This window comes from Agelaius phoeniceus, chromosome 7, assembly GCF_051311805.1.
Source record: "Agelaius phoeniceus isolate bAgePho1 chromosome 7, bAgePho1.hap1, whole genome shotgun sequence".
NCBI lineage: Eukaryota > Metazoa > Chordata > Aves > Passeriformes > Icteridae > Agelaius > Agelaius phoeniceus.
The window spans coordinates 12555158-12574715 of record NC_135271.1 but is presented as its reverse complement, the minus strand read 5'-3'; the positions used below and the strand labels follow the sequence as shown (position 1 = coordinate 12574715).

Here is a 19558-nt window from a genome sequence, read left to right as displayed (position 1 = left end):
CTGGTCCTCAGCTCCCATAAAGATCTGAGCATGGAGGAGCTTTATTTTCCCTCTTGTTTCAGGAACCAGGGACTAATGGACCTCACTACTGGATCCAAATTCCACTGGGGGAACATCAAAAGAGCAAAGAAGTGTTGCCAGAATTTGCTAATTGAGAGTCCCATTTGCCTTTTGCAGGTTGGCACAGGAGCAGGAGTTGGTTTCAATGTTAACATGGCATTTACTGGTGGTCTGGACCCGCCCATGGGAGACACGGAATATTTAACTGCTTTCAGGTACTACTGAGTTTTCCCTCTCACAAATATGTTTTTCACCTCAGCTGGGTTTCTTTCTCCTTGTGCCATCCTCTGTGATTTTGCTTTTGATAAGCTTTAAAATTTTGATATTATTCATCCCAGAGAGGCTCTGGCACAGGGTGCCCAGAGCAGCTGTGGCTGCCCCTGGATCCCTGGAAGTGTCCAAGGCCAGGTTGGACACTGGGGCTTGGAGCAGCCTGGGACAGTGGAAGGTGTCCCTGCCCATGGCAGGGGTGGCACTGGATGAGCTTTAAGCCTCCTTCCCACTCAAACCATTCCATGATTTTTCTTGGACACTGTCCTGTGCCACCCACTGGCTCCCCTGTGCCATGGGTCCATCTGGCCTCTCCTTTAACAATCTGAAGCTTTTCTGTCCTCACACCTCTGGTGGCCTAAATTCATGCAGACACAGACTTGCCAGAAGACAGGGTGTGAATTTCTGGGATATCACCTTTGTGGAACAGCATTAAATCCAGGAACATTATTTCCTGCTCTTCCCTGTTATATCCCCTTAGGCTGAGCAAAAAGCACCTTTTCCCCCCTCTTCATTCTGCCATCATGAAGCCCTCAGAGAACACCCACGATTTCAAATGACACCAAATCCCTGCCATTTGTGTCACTCCTGGCTCAGGAAGGCAGCACATTGCTCCAGAGTGGAAGCCTGGCTATCCCAGGATGGATCTTTTTGTTAGCCAGGGCACCTGGAGCTGGGGACATTGAATATTAATTGAGTGTCCAGGCTCCTGGAAAAGGCTCAGGGCTGCACAGTGAGGCCTTTGCCAGCCACTCCTGGGGTCTGCTTGCCTGGTCACTGCAGCTATTTAGGGAACAGCCTTTGGAGTGGGTCACAGTCTTGATTTTGGGGAGTTTTGGGGGATGCTCCTCCCAGAGCCTGCACACCTTCAGTTTAACCATAAGTTAAACGAGAAGCATTTTTTTCATCCTATGCCAAGTTTGGCCATGATAGTACATTATCAAGTGACCTTTTTAAATCTTAACCAGCTCTTTTGAAAAACATTTTTTCCCCCCACCCCCCGAATCTTTCTATTGATTTTAATGTAAAATAACTCTTTGAAGTTTGCAATTTATAGTCCCCTGAGAGTTGGAAAGTGAAGGGAATGGGTCATATATCCTATTTTTTCCCCCTTCTTTTCTTGCTTTAGCCCCTTGAGACAATACATGCCTTCAAGGCAGCACCTTGTTATTCCACCCCGTCGAATGCCACGTTGCATTTGCTGGGGATCAAACCAAAGATGAAGAAAAGATAAGAAAATTGGCCATAATGAACTCCAGAAGCAGGAGGCATTTTCACCATGAACTTGGAAACTCACAGTGGAGAACTGAGCTTTAATTCAAACCAGTCCAAATGCCAAACTGTGAGGCTTTGAAGTCTGGAGAGGAATCAGTGGAAATCCTTTGAGCTAGGCAAAGATACTGATAGACTTTTTTTTTTTTTTTTTTTTAAGCCTTAACTCTTCACATGCCTGTCTGTTTCTAGGGGGAAAAAAGTCCTTTTTCTGTGTAAAAGGAGCAGATTTAAATAAGCAACGTGCTCCTCATTTTTTGTTGCTTTGTTTCAGGAAAAGCCAGTGTGTGTGAGTTTGAGAAATGAAAATGACTGAGATAATTGTCCTTCTGAACGAGAGAAATGAGGGAATAAATAAATGCCAGTGAAACCACTCATCCCCAAACTGAAAACCTGTTTCAGACTGGGTTTGCTCCATGCAAGAAAGAGATAGGAACTCACATCAGTGATTTTCATTCTCTCTCCAAATATTATTAAATTATTACTTTTGGGATGCCCAAGCTCTCCTGACCTCTGGATGGTCCTTAATGCCATCGATACATATCAGAATTGAGAAAAAGAGTTAAAAATGAGCCTTCCCCTGCACTTTGTCACTTGTTGCCTTCCTAACCTGGGGCTGAAATCACTGCCTGCCCCAGCTCCAGGTTGGGGTGCCTATTTTTGGGGGGATGGGGGGTGATGGTGCTCAGAAGGGATCTGGGGAGTTTTTTGGCCGCCTGGAACTCCTTCACCCTGTGGTAGCTGTGGCTGTGCCAGAGTCAGCTCCACATCCCGTGTCTGAGCTCACCCCTGAGCATGTGGGCAGTCCCAGACTGCACAGATCAGGCAGAAATGGGATCAGTTTATGCAGGGAACTATGCAGGGAACAATGCAGGGCACGTCCTTCCCAAAGTCCTGAACTCCCAGAACGTTCCCGCTGCCTCCGCTGTTGTTCCGTAGTTACAGAAACAAACAAGTTGTAAAATTCAGAGGGGTTTTTTGGACCAGGATTTGTTGTTCCCTTACATTTTACATCAGCTGAAATTCTGGTTTGCCTCTCTCAATCCTCCTGATCCAGGTGCAAACCCAGCTAAGAGACCTGCAGGAAAAATGGGAAGGCTTTGGCTGGTTTTCTTTATGACACGGGAACAGCAATTAGTGAAATTAAAAATGTTTTATCCACAGGAGTTTCCCTCTGAATTTACTGCAATGAAGTTGTCCTGATGATGCCAGCAGTTGTGTTGTGTCTGAGAATTCCTTCCCCTATCCCAGTAATTCCACCATAATAATTCCAGCCATAATTCCACGTCCAGCTCGATTCCACATTTGACTTCATTTAAAACACCTCAGCCAGAAGGAAAAAGCCAGGACTGTGCTTCCCCCTCCTCCTGCTGCCTTCAAAAAGCATTAAACAAGTTCAGAAACCAATTTTAGGGGCATTTGGGTTTTTCCCTCGATCCATAAACCATTTGAGGAGCGAGGAAGAGGATGGGGGGGGAAGAGATGATACTGTTTTGCCTGGAATGGTGGTCGCTGTATTTTCAATTTCATGCTTTCCCCACACTGATTTCATCCCCAAATTCCTAATCCCTTTGGACACAGTAAATGACCATGGAGAAGCAAAGACTGGAATTTTCAGGAAGCTGGTTAGCCTGAGGAGCAGTGGATAACATTTTTAGTTTATATATATAAAATATATGACGTGTATAAAACCATAAATAGAAATTTACACATGATATATATGAAATACAAAATATAGCAATAGATAAATATATGCATAATATAAATATATACACTTAACAGATATAAATTTATACATAGCACATATAAAAATATATATAAAACATAGATATGGCCAAGAATGGGAAAAAGTCTCTAAAAAAGTGTTCAGCCTTCTAAGTTTCACCAATTTACTCGCTGCAATTGAGCATTTAAAGCTCAAAATAATCCTCTGTAGGATGGTTTCAATTACCTATCATTTATTAGGCATTTAATTGTGGAATTGGCTAATGCCAGGCTAAAAATTGTTCATTCAGCCTTCTGGAAAATAGATCTAAAATTGCATTTATTTTTTTTCCTCTCTCCCAAGCAATTGCAGAACACAATGGGGAGGCTTTGCTCGTTGCAGCCATCAGTTTGCTCTCGTGTAGAGCTGTTCAGCTCAGCTGTAACCAGGCAAATAAAAAGATTTCATTTATTTTAAGCTAGCAAAACAAGCTTCTGAAATTAGGGAAATTTCGGTTTCCTTGTTTTTTAAAAAATTCTACACGGATTGAATGAATATTCAGTGTTAGGAATATTCATTCCTCAGTGAAAAACTTTACAGCCACCTCAGCCATTCCTTAAAAGACCAAATTCCAGGCAGAACTGCTTATCTCCTAGGTAATAATTCAAATTTCTGGCTTTTTTAGAGTCTCATCAGCAGGGCAAAGCCATGGGGTTGTTTCCAGTTTAATCCTTGTTTCCCCTGAAGGGTCTGGCTTTACTGGGGTGCATCTGAATGAAGGGGCTGGTTTTATCTGTGGACAAGGGAAAAGGAAAAAGCAAAAAGCTGAAAGAGATGTGTCCAAAACGTTGTCCACAGATGGAATCTGGGAAACTCTCTGGATTTTTGTCATTTTTTCTTACAATTGAAAACACAAAATCAGGGAGGTCTGGCTTTGACCCTCCTGCATCAAGTTTTACATCCATGGAGAGCATCAGACAGAGTTTGATGTGGCTTTGGGGTATCACACTGGAATTAGGAGAAAGGCTTTTTCTCTCCCAAAACTGCCCCTGGCAGGGCTCAGGGTCAGCCCTGGGGGCTGTGTGGCTGTGCTGGAGGAGTCACTGTGCCACTGTCACCCAGAGCCACCTCCAGCTGAGGGTCCCCAGCTGCCCCATCCATCTGTGCCTCTGTGCTTGGCAGCACTGGACACCCCTGCCAGGGTTGGAATGAGGTGGTGCTCGAGGTCCTTCCCAGCCATGCTGTGCTCCATGAGCTGTCCCATGGCTCAGAATCCCCATGGATCTGTGATCCCATGGGTTGCTCAGTGCTGATGGAGCATCCCCAGCCCTTGGGGTGCAGCTTTGGGCTGGCTCTGGTGATCCCACACTTCCACTGAGATCCCAGCAGCTCCCACAGCGTCATAACTAGGGGAGGGGGGGAAATAAATCTGATTCTTTGAGCAGTTTTCCTTGGGTTAGGAATGAAAAAGCTCAGGGAAAATAAACCCTTGGCTGCTGCACTTGCTCTGGAATTGCTGCTTCAGGCCATGGTGAGGTTTCTCCTAAAAATTTCTGTGAGTTCCACCAAACTGTAAACTCACCAAGCAGAGCTGTGCTGTTGTCTTCCTCACAGAATCATCCCCCAAGGACAAAATGGAGAGAGGCAATCACATCCTCAGAGGAGAAAATTCAAATTCCTTGTTGGGATTTTGTGTGTTTTAAGGGAAAATGAAATCCCTCTGTTCTCACAGAGGTCTCTGTGCCTGCACACGGAGATCAGCGATACTGCAGAAGCCTCTGGGGTTGCTGTGGCAAATAGCTGGGAAAAAAATAAAGCTGGGAGATGTGTGGGGAGGTTTTTTTGGTGTCTGGGTGTCTGTTCCTGCTCCCTGGTGGCAGTGGAGACTGGGGAGTGAGTTTGCTCAGTGCCTGGCAGAGGCTGATGCCCCATTCTGCAGAGGGGCACGAGCTCAGCTGGATGTCACGAGCTGCTGACTCTGGCAGATGTCTCCTGGCTGTTTAATATCCTTGTGGCAAAAGCTGGGAGCTTTTATGAGTGTTCTGATAGCACTTGAGCCATCTCAGCATGGAACAGCCCCCCTGGGCTCTGTTTTTAGAGCATCACATAAAGACTCGACTCAATAAAGTGTGAGGTTCTCGTGTGTGCCAAGATTTACAGGTCCATGCTTTGGGATGTGGGTAAAATAACCTCAGTTCCTGCTCCAGAAAGTTGTCCTGGCTGGTGGCTGTTCCTAGGATGGGAAATGGGAAAATCACAGGTCAGGTTGCCCTAGGGACACATCCAGTAGGTGCAGTTACAATGGAAAAAACATAATTTGGGAAGTGTGTCTTGATATGAGGATGGGATGTTTGCAACCTCCTGTAGGTTTTGAGGAGAAATTGTGGAGTTTGGAGAGAGAGAAAGCAGAGGGAAAAAAGTTCTTTTGGTGAGAAACCACAGGAACAGACCCCTTGTTTCATTTAAATACAACTTCAGCAATCAGTAGGATGGGGATGCTGAACAATTTCACCCATATTTTATTAAACAAAACATCAGAGGATGGGGAACTGGCATTGGGAGAGGTGGATTTGGGTGGGGTATTTGCATTCTAAAGCTGTTCTGCCCCGTGGGATACTCCAGCCTTTTGCTGTGGGAAATGAGAAGTGCAGCAAGGGAGGAAGGAATCACTTGGCAAAGCTTAAGGAGGTGTTTTGAGGGAGGACTTGGAGATAATGCCTTGGGGTGAGGTTTCCCAGGTAGTTTTGCAGCCTGTGCCAGATGCCCTCTTCTTTTACCCTTATTCCCATGTATGTAAATCAGGATGTGATCCCAAATGGGAATCACAAGGGGTGACAGCTCATTTCCCTGCTCAAACCACGAGCTGGAGAAAATCCCAGGGAGTGCGAGGAGCTCTTCCACCAGGCTCTCAGGGTTTGGTGAGAGGGTTGAAGCAGCCCTGCCTTGCTGAGGAGCCCCCCTGACTGACATGTGTGTGCTGTGGATATTCTGTGTTGCAGGACAGTAGTGATGCCCATTGCCAACGAGTTTGCCCCAGATGTTGTGCTGGTGTCATCTGGTTTCGATGCTGTGGAAGGGCACCCCACACCCCTGGGAGGATATAACCTGTCAGCAAAATGTAAGTGGGGGCTTTGCTTCTGCTGCTGTCCTATGGATTGAAGGACAATGTGTTCCTAGATTTTACTTTGCGGGGTCTAGTTCAGATCTTTCATTTCAAAGGCAAAACTTCCATCTTTCTTCTTTGAATTTTCATGGCATTTATCTTTTTATAATGCATATTTTGGCCTGGCTGAAGCCTTAATTTTGTTGGGGTTTTTTTTTGAAACATTGCATATTTCAACTTTGGAATATTCAGTATGTAATATTGTGTAATTTATTTGTAGTCACATCTCTGCTGAATTAGAGAGTTATGCTGGCATTAATATAAAATTGCAGAAAAAGGCCATACCAGCTGTAAACACTCTCATTGCTACCAAGAAATCCATTTCTTCCTCCAGGACACCTTATTAAAATTTTGAGCTGAATGTTTTTGCTCTCCACCTTTGAATTAATTACAGACACCCACAAACCCTCCTTTTTGCTTCGGGTCTGGGATGTTTTTGGGAGATGCACTGAAATTTTCTCCCCCTCCAGGTTATGTGGAGTTTACCTGGCACTGTTTCCTTCAAATTTATCCAGAGGACAGTTTTTCTTGCAAAAAGGCTTTTACTATTATTTTTTAAGAGTTTGTTCCAGCCAGGAAAGTTGTTCTCTACAGTGAACTTTAAAACCTCGTAAGGGAGCTGAACCTGTAAACTTTATATAAGAATAAAGTGAAATAGGTTTACAAGAGGCAAGTTCCTTGAGATATCCAGAAACACTTTGGAAAGGAAAGGTCTTGTTTACCTGCTGCTTAAATTTGCCATGCTCTGCTCCTCTCACAAAACCAGTTGTGGGCTCTGCAGTGGATGCTTTTCTCTGCCTGTTAATTTGTTAATTTGCAAAGGGGTTCACTCCAAAGCAGAAAGCTGGCAGTGGGGATGGAAGGTAGAAATTCCCTGGCTTCTCCTTTGTTTGGCTTTTTGATTTTTTTTTAATTTTTTTTTTTCTCCTGGAGGGGGAAGGTTGCTTTGAGGACACGTTTTTTAAATCCTCGCCGCTTGGTTCTGTTTTGTTTAAAGGGGGCAGAAATGTATTGTGTGTCATCTGATCAAAGTGCCGGGTGCCCCTGGAATTTTTATAGCATATTATGGACGGGAAGAGCTGTCTGCTGAGAACGAGATGTCAAACCTAAATCTCTCTGGGGCACTGCACTGCTGCTATCCCAACCCAAACTGGGCCGATTCCCCTTCCTCCTCCCTCCCCCAAAGCAGCATCCAGCAGAAATCCGCCCCTTTCCCTGCTCCCAAAGGCAATGTTGGCTGCTGGCTTTAATTTGGGGTGCTGAGGGGTGGCAGGGGGAGGCTGGTGATGCTCTCAGCCGGCGTGGTGCTGCTGGGGGACACAGGGATCCATCCCTGGAAGCCGCAGCTGGAACCGCGCGTCCAAGCCCAACCTGGCTCGCGTTACGCGCCGAGCCTTTGCAAATCCCCGCTGGGTTTTTAATATGATGTAATTCCTCTCCCTAATTCTTTGATCCTCCGCCAGGAGCCCCATTCCAGCCGCCACCTTTGCCCTTGTGCTGCATTTCCTCTGTTCCCTCCTTGCAGGCTTCGGGTACCTGACGAAGCAGCTGATGGGGCTGGCCGGGGGCCGCGTGGTGCTGGCCCTCGAGGGCGGCCACGACCTCACGGCCATCTGCGACGCCTCGGAGGCCTGCGTGTCTGCCCTGCTGGGAAACGAGGTACAGGCACCCCCAAACACACTCCCCCCCTCGGGTTTGGGCGTCTCATCCTCCTGGCTGCCAAGTTTGTGTCCTTGTTTGGTGTCCTTCTGACACTCGCTGTTTGTTTAGTGCTTAAAAACCACCTGTGCTTTGTAGTCCGTGCAATGAGTGAAACAGCTAAGAATGATTTTTGGGTTTGTTCTTTCTCCAAATAATTTGCTTCGTGCTCTTTGAAAAACAACTCTTTTAATTAATTTCTGAATTCATTGTGCAAGTCTTCCCTTCTCTTTGCTCCCCTCTCTAGTCCTACAGACTGTGCCTGCTACATGGGGCAGCTTGCTTGACATGGTCTGCAGCAGGATTTTTTCCTAGGAGTTACATTTTCTATTTTCTGCACGTTGCTGTGTAGGAGAAGCCTTGACTGTGTCAGAAAAATTGGCCAGAAAGGTTAGGGGGGTGATTGCAAGATAAGAACCAGACAGAGAAATACAGCAAGATGTTGGATTCTGAAGAGCTATGGGTATTTTCCTACAGAGAAAATTTCAGATACTCCATCTTTTCTGCTTTCCCCCCCCCCCCAGCTTTTAGTGTCAGTGGGATGAAAGAAGGAACACTACATCTACACATCTTTGAAATCCTTGCAGGGGTGTTGACTCCACCACTGCCCTGGGCAGCCTGACTGAATGCCTGAGCATGCTTCTAGTGAAGGAATTTTCCCTAATATCCAACCTAAACCTCCTCTGGTGCAGCTTGAAACCATACTTGAGGACTTTTGAGTACAGATACTTTGGGCTGAGGTGCAGCACCAGAGGAGCTGAGCAGTGGGTCTGTCTCCAGTGGGAGCTGATTTCTGGGGAGGGTTGTAGTTCAGTGACCATCAGGTGTCTGGAAAGATGGAGAGGGAGCTTGGATCTGCATGGAGGTGTGGAGCAGTTTGACCTCCAGCGTGTTGGAGAAGTGTTCTGTCTTGGAGTATCCACACTCAGCGTTAGGTGGGAGGCTGGAGGAGCCAGGCCAGGAGATAAACTAGCTGGGATTCATCAGAAGCACCTGCTTCCATCATCCAGCATCCCAGCTCCAGTGCCCAGAGAGCATCCTGCTCCTTGTGCTGGGCCAGGCAGTTCTGAGAAGGCTCTGGGCACAGGGAATGGCTCCAGCCTGCACTCAGCCCTCGGGACAGCTGAAAACTCAGGAGGCAGCTGCCACACCAACATGGAAACAGGGGGCTTCCAGTGGTGGGGCACTGGCACAGGTTTCATAGAGAAGCTGTGACTACCCCTGGATCCCTGCAAGTGTCCAAGGCCAGGTTGGATGAGGTTTGGAGCAGCCTGGGATGGTGGAAGGTGTCCCTGTCCCAGGCAGGGGTTGGGACTGGATGAGCTCTAAGGTCCCTTGTAAGCCAGACCTTCCGGGGTTCTGTGAGGTGTTTATTGCAGCACTTATATGTTTTAAGTGGTCACTACAGACAATTCTTCTGGCTCCAGCCACCTTTGGGTGAAGGATGCACTTTGAAAGGGAAGCAGTGGGAATAACACCTGAAGGATGTGGTTCCTCCTGCTCAGTGTGCTCCTAGGATCACAGGAGGCTGACTGCAACCACAAGCAGTAAATAAGTGCTTCACCCAAGCCATGGGTGTGTTTGGGAGTGTGAGGCTGTGGGGAGAGCTCAGCACTCAGGATACCTTGGATGTTGTGAGCTGCCTGAGTGATTTCATTGAGCAGAAGAAATATTGATCCTTAAAGATAAAAAACATTGATTATTTTAATCATGGCTACAAGGACACTTAAAACACAGACCTGCTCTCACTTGTCCTAGGTGGGCTGTGCAGATAGGGTAATATTCCCTGGCTTAGGCACACATCAGAAAGCAGGAAACACTCATTTTATCCAGGTCTTTCCTGGAACCTTTTGAAGGCAGGGCAGTCGGGGGGAGCGCTGCAGCTCTGCGCTGCGGCGCTTTGATGCGGTTTGATCTACAGCGTGTCAGAGCAGCCTGCTGCACACACATGGACAGGCAGCTGTGGCCAGGCCGGGCTGCAGGGAGCTGGGCTGGCTCAGGAGCCAAACTGGAGCTCCACTGGGGCTTCTGGGAAATGAGGGGAGCAGTGCCAGTCCCCCCGAGCATGGCGTCCACCGGCCGAGATCAAAACTCCCGCGTCAGAGAAGCAGCTCCTTCCCAAGCTGCCAGGAAATGAACCCAGAGCTGGGGCTGGGCAGCTGATTGCTGCACTGGGGAGGGGGTCAGGGCTGGGAAATGGGCCTGCACTGCTGGGCAATGCTCACAGGGCTTCAGTGGAAATCAGGGATGGGAAATCAGAGAGAGACTTTGATACAGTCTGAGAGAGTTTGGGTTGTTCCACCTGGAGAAGGCTCCTGGGAGAAGTCTTCCAGTGCCTAAAGTGACTTCAAGAGAGCTTGACAGGAGTTTTAGACAAGGGTCTGATGGGACAGGAAAAGGGGGAATGGTTTTAATCCATTTTAATCCAGAGGGCAGGGTTAGGTGGGATATTGGGAATTAGGAATTGTTCCCTGAGAGGGTGGGCAGGCCCTGGCACAGGGTGCCCAGAGCAGCTGTGGCTGCCCTTGGATCCCTGGCAATGTCCAAGGCCAGGCTGGACAGGGCTTGGAGCAACCTGGGACAGTGGAAGGTGTCCCTGCCCATGGCAGGGGGTGAGATGAGATGAGTTTTAAGATCCCTTCACCCCCCAGCATTCTGTGATTCCATGATTTTGAGATCTGCTGATGGCAGTCCACACCAGTTAGCCACCATTCCTCTCCCATTACTCTGCAGAGCTGCTCAGTCCATTGTGGGCATCTCCAGCCTCTGCCCTTCAAACAGGAAGGTGTGACAACCAGGTGCCTCATGCCCAGAGGTTTTTTGCTCCCTTTTTCCACAGGCTGAGGTTCTTTGTGAGTGTTATTTCAGGAGGAGGAGTGAGCTCTGGAATCTGGAACATGCTTTGTCTCAGTGTCAACCAAGAGGCCCTGGAATGCTCTTGCTCAAAGACTTATCCAGGAATTGCTTTTGCCTTCACTTTAATGTCATACAGAAACCAGTTCGGAGCAGAACTATTTTTAGAGTGGGGAATTAATAAAAAGTGCAATCCATAATTACTGAATCTGGAATGCACCATCCCATGAAGTACCTATGGAATGGCTACCATGTGCTCATAAGAGCAGTCTTGGCTGCAGCTTCTCTTGGCTTTGAGGGAAGTTAAACTTTGCCATAGATATTTTTAACTGTTGAACTCTGGCTGTTCTTTGCTGGGGAACATCCCTGGTTGGGTTGTTTTCAGCACAGTTAACAGCAGTGGACATCTCTTGTTTTGGACAGCCCACCTTGGAGGTTTGGGATGAATTCATTCATTAGTGGAGAACCTGGGAGGGCAGAGGTGTCTCCTCTTCTTGAGTTTTTCTAAAGGAAATCAAATAAATCCTAAAACTTTCCTCCAGCAGTGCTTGTCAGGCCTTTCCCTGGGCTGGCACAGGCATATTCCCACTGCAGAACAACTAGTGGAAGGTGTCCCTGACCATGCCAGGCATGGAGTGGGATGAGCTTTAATGTCCCTTCCCACCAGAACCTTTCTGGGATTCAATGGTAACATTCCTCTGGTGTTCCTCTCTCTCTCTCCAGCTTGACCCTCTTCCAGAGAAGGTTTTCCAGCAGAGAGCAAATGCTAACGCCGTGCATTCCATGGAGAAGGTCATCGAGATCCACAGTGAGTCCAGCCCCACTGACCCAGCTGGGTCCCTGGGGACACCCCTTGGGCTTCCCCACCATTCTGCCAGCTCCATGCTCCCATTTCTCACTTTTCTGGTGGTCACTGCACCCTGAGCTGGGCTTGTGCAGTGACAAAGCCCAGCAGGGCTTTAGCCTTTAGGGGGAATTACAGAATCAGAGCACAGGTTCAGTAGGAAAAGACCTTCAGGAGGATCCAGTCTAGCTATTAACCCAACAAAAATTAAAAGCTCTAAAATCTCTGTAAAGGACAGACTGTCCTACCATTAGAGGGTGCTCTTACTTCTTGGAAAGCAATTAAGTATCTCCAAATAACACAAGTCTTGTTGGGGGTTGTGGCACCCATTAATTAGGAGTAGATAGGCATGGAAGTGAAGCAGGCTCTCAGGCACAGGCTGGGATTCTTGGGATGTCCTGTGCAGGGCCAGGAGTTGGATTCAATGATCTCTCCCAAGGGATGATCCCTTCCAAGGATATTCTATGAGTTTTGCTGGCAGTTGTTGATATTTTAGGTTTATTTAGCTAAGCAGTTTAAAATCATTACACTGAACCTCGTCTGGAGAAATTCTTGGCAATTCTTTCCTCTGGAGCCTTCCCAGTGCTCTTCTCCATGCAAAAGGGTGTCAAACTGCCGACATAAAAAATACTTTGGAGGTTGAAGCTTGGACTTGGTGGTCTTGGAGGTCTTTTCCAACGTTAAGGGTTCTAAATACATATTGGACTTCTTTAGTCTTCAGGGATTTGCCCACTGAAAGTACGTGGCAGTCAGCAGGTGGATCCAGACCTGGACTGCATCCTTCCCTCTCCTGGGTTTTTTTTGTAGAGAGACATCTCCAGACACATTTGTCCTTAGGTCTAGAAGTTTCTGAGGTATTTGAAGTGGAAAAGGGAACTGTTTTTTGAGCACCTAAGGCCCTTAAAGTGAGAGTAGGGATCGGATAAGTGTTCCTGGGCAGTTCCAAGCTGGCAGCTGGGTTTGGGAAAGCAGGAGCTGGAATGGTGCCCTGATGGCCCTGTTGTCACCTCTCCCCCAGGCAAGTACTGGCATTCCCTCCAGCGTTTCGCCTCCACGGTGGGATATTCCCTGGTGGAGGCCCAGAAGTGTGAGAACGAGGAGGCGGAAACAGTGACGGCCATGGCATCGCTGTCGGTGGGTGTGAAGCCGGCGGAGAAGAGGTCAGTGGTTTCCCATCACATTTCCAGTCTGTGCAGCCAGGAGGAGCAGCTTTGCAGGTTATTCCTCTCCTTTCTGCCACTGCTGCTGTGTTCCCCACGTCCCCTGTCCTCCATGGGTTCCCAGAGGACCTTCCAGGCTGTAGGAAAGCAGCAGAGCCATGAGCTCTGTGCGTGCACCCTGTGCCTGAGCCTTCTGCTCCGAGTGTGGCTTTGGACCACACAAAGGAATTTATTTTGCTGGGGAAAATCTTAATGTTGCCCAAGTGAGATGATCCAAAAACCCTTCTTGGTGACAAGTTCAATTCAGGTGATCCCAGCTGGCTGGGTGGGAAGGTGATGGGAACATAAGGGGTGAGACTTGGCACCACAAATCCAGCTATGTCATGGCAAACCCTCTTTTCTCTCTCCCCTCCCTGTTCCACCCTGCCTGGCTGTGCAATCCCTCAGACCTGAGGACGAACCCATGGAAGAGGAGCCTCCCCTGTAGCAGCCACCTTCGAGCTGGAGTTCTCCTGTCTGTTCGTCTTCGTCTTGAAGCTCTGCCAAGAAGCTTTCTCTTGTTACTCCTGCGTCCTGTCGCGGTTATTTCCCGAACACGGAAGGACAGCCAGGTGTAAAGCAAAGCAAGCGACACAAAAAACAAATCTCTCCGCATCTTTGAGTCTCTTTTTGCTGAACAAAACCGCTGGTGAAGAGCAGCAAAGGACTGACACGTTGGGCACTCACGTTCCTCTGGTCCTCACCGCGAGCAGAAAGAGGAACGATGCCCGGGAAGTCTTTGGCAGAGTTGCCAAACAAAAAAAAAAACAAAAACGAAACGCGAGAATAATAAAGAAATCAAAGATTCAACAACACAAATCAAACAAACCTTAACGTAAAACTGGTGCTTACAAAGTTGATCACCCACAACTGAGCAATCTCCGCTTGAACCACTCAACCCATCGTGTACTTTCATTTCTTGGATATTTGGAAATGGCTCTTGCCTGCCTGTGAGTCACGACAGCTCTTGTCAGAACTGGAACGTTGGGAGATGATGGTGGATTTTTAACGGGGAGGGACAGGGAACGAGGACTCACCTGACACCTAAAGGAAAGGGAAGCAGAAGGGGGGGAACGGTAGCCCAGATGGAGTCGGCTTTATTGTCTCCAAAGCCATCTGAAGATGAGTTTGTGCCTTTTTTTTTAATTGATGGATTTGGTGCAGCTGGATTTTCTGAAGTTTGAGGAACAATGCCTTAAGTAAAAATTAATTAAAAAAAACAAAACACACATGAAAAAAAAAACAAAACAAAAAAAAACCAAAAAAAAAGAAAAAAAAAAAAAAAGAACACAGCAGTTCCTGAATATTTTTCCTCTGGTTGGGAAAGCCAAGGACTGCCATCAGGAAGGAAGACTTTTTGGCTTGTGCTGGCATGATGGTGGGAAGCAGGCATCAGCTGAACAGAGCGTCTCCAAAAACTGTCGACAAGTTTGGATTTGTTTTGTTTTCTTTCATTGCTGTTTCAGAGAAAAGGAAAAAAGAAAAAAAAAATTAAGGTAGTTGCCAAAAAAGTGGCAAATACTGTTGGGTCTTTGAAATTCAACCATTTTTAACAACCAATTTTCAAATGTTTTCTCTCTCTTCTACATTATCTAGTAATTGAACTTACCAATTTGGTTGTTGAAGCATGTATTAGACACAAATGCAGGTTTTAAGACTGGAATGCTTTTTATTAAAAGCAACTAGCATGAGATATTGCTTAAATTGTTAGGTATAAATATATATATGTGTATAATGTATATTCCAAATGTATTCCAAGCTTAGAAACCGGATTCCTATGAATTATTGAGAAAAATATTTATGATGCATTTATAGAAAAAAGAAAAAAAATATATGTAATAAATGCATACTCTAACAGTAGCCATTGGAAGCTCCCTAGGGACAGATTTGGGAATTGGAACGTCAAAGGTGCTTTTGGAGAAGGATCCAGGTTGAAACTCGAGGACTTGTCAGGCGACAGGTTGGGAAGTTTTTCAGAAAGCCAACACTTTAGCCACTGGGCAACTACCCTAAACATTTGTATTTTAATTTAAGGTTTTTAGTTGTGATCCTTTTCTAACAAACACGAGAAAAAAAAAGAGTTTTTTATAGCAAAGACACTGAATTTGCTGTTAATTTTTATATGGATATTTCCCGAAACCCTCCGGAAGCCTTGTTTGTGTGACTCTGACATTTCTTTTCCATTTGGCAGGTTTCCTTTCTGAACGGCAATAGCATCTAAACCTTTCTTCCTCCCTCTTTTCTTGCTTACAATACATGGATTTTCCTTTCTTTTTTTTTCCTTCTTTTAATTTTTTTTTTTCTTTTTTTAATTTTCTGTATTGTTTTCTCTCCTTATCCTCAACTCTTTTGTACAGTGTGCAGCTTTCTGCAGGTGTAAGGAACTGTGGGCAGACCAACAGAGTTTGTTTTTTTCTGGGAAAGGGCGCATTTTACCGAGGAGGAGGAGGAGGAGGAGGAGGATGAGGGACCGCGATGGGCTCCTTTGTTGTACCGATTCCGCCAACTGTATATTTCCTCAGCTCTCTTGTAGTAGCTCTGTAAAGAAAATAAGGAATTTTCTTGCCTGGTAGTGTTCAGTGGGCAATGCCTTTGTCCTGCCCGCGGCTCCTGGCGCTGCCTGCCCTCGGGAAGGCTCCTTGGATACTCCGGGACCGCCGGCCTTTTCTCTCTGCCGGACATGCCCGCAAACTCCCCACCTCCTCTCTCCCTCTTTTTCTCTTCTCTTCTTCTTCTTCCTGATGCTGGGAGGGGTTTTGGAGGCTTTTTTTTTGTTTGCCCCCCACCCCGAGGAGGGAATCCTCCCGGGAATGCCGGGTGGGAGAGGCCATGAGCCCTGCCACGGAGAGCAGAGCGTCCTGGCGGAGACGGCGCTCCCCGCGTGCCTTCCTCCAGCAGTGTAGGACAGCACATCCCTCTTCCCAGCACAGCTTCTCCTTAACCACCCTTCCTTCTTTTATCCTTTCTTCCCATGGTGACTGCTGGGGTTGCTTCCAGTAACTTCTCTTCTTTCCAGTTCTCGAAGCAGCCGCTTTTGTTCTGTTCAGGACTCGCTGGTGGGAGGAATCGGGCGCGTGACCCCACGCTGGAGGCTTTTGTTTCCTTCCTCGATTTCTAGTGCAGTTTCAGAACCAGACACTACAGTATTTGAGTTGTGCAGACCCAAGTACGTCCTAAAACCCCAAAAAGCCCCAGCGGCAAGGCCTGTCCTCGGCATATCCTAAAACTCCCCCCATGTGAGAGCACCGCGTTCCTGGGGATGTTGTGGTTTGGGGTTTTCTTCCATCTGACCACGCTGCTGCTGTGATCTCAAATCCATCCCACTGCCAGATCTGGTGACTGACGTGGGGTTTGCTCCCTGTGCCGTGGGCAGTGCCTGTGTTCACACCTCCCTTTGTCTCGTCAGCTCTTCCCCGGAAGGTTTTTGACATTTCTGCTCCCGGTCGTGGCAAAGCTTTTTCCTTCCTTTTTGCTCTCCCGGGAGCCGCCGGCTGACTGTGCTGAGCCGGTTCCTTTGGAAAATCCGGAGGAGCTTGTTGGGATGCCACCTTCCTTCCTTCCTCCCTTCCTTCCTTTCCATCCTTTCCCTCAGCTTTTTGCCGGGACGGGAAGATTTTTCCCGAGAGGACAGAGCTCGTCTCCTCCAAACTCCCGGTGATGTGGATTTGTTTGCAGCATCCCCCTTTTCCCTGGGAACGCTCTTCCCTGGGCTGTGACCTCCCCTGGGGATGCTCTTCCCCGGGGATGCTTTCCGGGGCCAGTGCAGGCACGGAGAGGAGGGAGGGAGCCCTCGTTTTGAGGCTCTCCAGGGGGATTTTTCACCTTTTTGAGCCATTAAGCTTCTTCATTTCAGATGACTTTGCCACGGGGCGGCCGTGCCAGCGGGGTGGGAGCCGGGGATGCTCCCACATCCCGGCATGTGCTGCCCAGGGCATCCTTTGTACCTGCTTGGGAAGAAAAGGAACATCTTTCAATCCTCTTTACAGTGAAGTGAGGCCCAGTTTGCAGTACACAAGTAACCATTGGGGGTTTTTTGGTTGGTTTCTTTTTTTTTGGTTGGTTGGTTTTTTTGTTGGGTTTTTCTTTTTTTTTTACTTTCAATACAAAACATTCCTTTTTTTTATTAGTCACGGTCATGTACTCATTCCATTCTTCCTTTTGTAAACTTTTTTGGGCCCATGTTCTTTTACGGGCATTGATATATATAAATATATATATAAATATATATGAATATATTTTTTTAAGTTTCCTACACCTTGAGGTTGCATGGTCTGTAAGGTTGGCATGTCTTTATATTGTATACAGATTTTGCACGCCAAACTTGGCAGCTTTGAAAACGATAACGAGAAAAAGAAAACAAAAACAAAAAAAAAGAGGTGGTTTGGGGTTTCTTTGGGTTGGTTTTTGTTTTGTTTTGCTTTTATATTGGTTTTTTGTTGGGTTTTTTTTTTTTTTTTTTTTGCTCTCGTGGCATTTGTGGAGACTAAAGGTTGGGATGTTGTTGTCACACACACTCACTCACCCACACAGCTACACACCAAGGAAGGAGAGTGGGAATTCCTTTTTTTTTTTCTTTTGGAGTCTTACTGAACTTAATAAGAAGAAATTGTGCTTTTTATTGTTAAAAAGAGTAAATAAATAAAAAAAAACAAACAAAAAGGACTACTTAAACATTTCTCATTTTAAGAAGAAAAGAAAAAAAACTAAGACGTTTATCTAGCACTTGTGACTTACCAATAATAGAGTTTATTGTATTTATGTGGAAACAGTGTTTTTAGGGAAACTACGCCGAACACACCAAGTAAACTGCCTGTGTCATTATTATTATTATTGTTATTATTATTATTATTTTCCTTTGGGTTGGCGTTTTTGCTTTGATTTCTCGGCTGGGTGGGGAGGTTGGATGCAACCCTTGTGTCAACACACACAGAGTCGTTCATTCCGAGGAGCCGGACGGACGGACGGACGGACGGATGGATGAGGAGGACTTTAAAGAGTTAACTCTTCAGCACAGCTGCGTTAACTTTTTTAAGAAATTACTTTTACATGATGTATTTTTGCTCGGTTTCACTTTAAGCAGTCGTGTACTGTGCAACACTGTGGTTTAAAAACGAGACTTTACAGCAAAAGGCAAAACGTGTTTCTTCATTGTCATGAAGTTGGGCTCGTTCTCAGCTCATCTTCACTTTGTCTTTGATATTGATGATGAAAAAGAAAAAAAAAAAGTATCCTATTGAAAGAAAATAAATTAACACTTTTTCTGTGCTCCATAGTGGAGGCGCTATTTTCCAATTTATGAGGATGACAAACTTATATATATAATATATATATAAAAGTGGGGGCGGGGAGGGGGGGGAAGGGGTTGAAACATTATTCACCCGAGAGCTTATTACAGATATGTAGTATCAAAAAGTTGTAACTATATTATATTCTACTTTATACCTATACATGCTCAGTATGACGTCACCATTGGTAGCAGCTACCGGTTTACGCTGTAATTTAGACACAATTTCACTCTTCCTGTAGGGACCCTCCTTTCAGTGATGGTAGCATTCTTTGTGCTCGACTTTCCGACGGTCCTTTCTTTTCAATTGGTGGAGTTGGAATATTTTTTCTCATTCTTGGTTTTTGTTTTTCTTTTCTTTCTTTGTTTTTATTTTATTTTTATTTTATTTTTCTCTTTTCTCTTTATTTTATTTGGGTTTTTTTGTTTGTTTGTTTTTTTCTTTTTTTTTTTTTTAACTGGCCAATGGTGTCTTTCTCTGACAGTACCGACTTCAATTTCAACTTTATTAGGAGTCCAGTATTTTGTACCACATTATGACAACTTGTTATTCTTGTGGTGTAAATAAAAGAAAAAAGTTAATTATAGTACCACCCGGGTTTCTGCTGCTGATCTTCTTTCCTTCCTTTGCTGGGATGGGATGGTTTCATCTGCTGGGTTCTTGATGTGTCCTGTGGAAGGGAGTCTTGGTGCCAGAGAGGGTTTTTGGGCAAAATATACCCATGTCTACATTGAGGTGTTCATGGAATAGCTCCTGGAGCTTCCCAGTTTCCTTGTGGCTCACAGGTCCACGTTGACAAGTGCCTGCAAAAAACCCAATTGAGTTTCCAGGTGAAGCAGCTCCAGCTTTATGCCTTTCACAACCTTTTTCATATGTGTTTTCCCTCTGGTTGGCTTCCTGCTTGTCTCTGGAGCCCCCTGAACCATCCAAAATCCATCTGCTCTGTGTGTGTCACCTGGAATTGTCCCCTGCTCGCAGGGGATGAGGCCACACTTCAGTTCTGGGCTCCTTGCAGTGACTCCCTGGAGCAGCAGCAGGTTGGTGCTCACCAAAGGCTCCTGCTGGGAGGGGTGGGGAGAGCTCACAGGGACAGCTTGGGGTGCTCCCAATTCCCTCAGCAGTGAAACATCCCCTGCTGCTTCTGCCTGATGCATGGAATCGTGGAGGGGTTTGGGTTGGAAGGATCTGGGAGGTCCCCTCTCATCCCAC

The 19558-nt window shown here is 46.4% G+C and overlaps 1 protein-coding gene and 1 pseudogene across 11 annotated transcripts in view; both read left to right on the top strand.

Moving 5' to 3' along the window:
• HDAC4 (histone deacetylase 4) overlaps positions 1-18938 on the top strand; it is a 183526-nt gene extending 164588 nt beyond the window's left edge. For all 11 annotated transcript variants that reach the window (XM_077180995.1, XM_077180996.1, XM_077180997.1 and 8 more), the window contains 6 exons: positions 178-275; positions 6307-6425; positions 7996-8129; positions 11745-11829; positions 12884-13025; positions 13473-18938. In XM_077180995.1, the coding sequence (XP_077037110.1) occupies positions 178-275; positions 6307-6425; positions 7996-8129; positions 11745-11829; positions 12884-13025; positions 13473-13512 (618 nt within the window). In that variant the 3' untranslated portion in view covers positions 13513-18938. The remainder of the gene's footprint in view (positions 1-177; positions 276-6306; positions 6426-7995; positions 8130-11744; positions 11830-12883; positions 13026-13472) is intronic.
• Positions 17712-19013, top strand: LOC129133375 (uncharacterized; annotated as a pseudogene).
• The last annotated feature ends 545 nt before the right edge of the window (positions 19014-19558 follow it).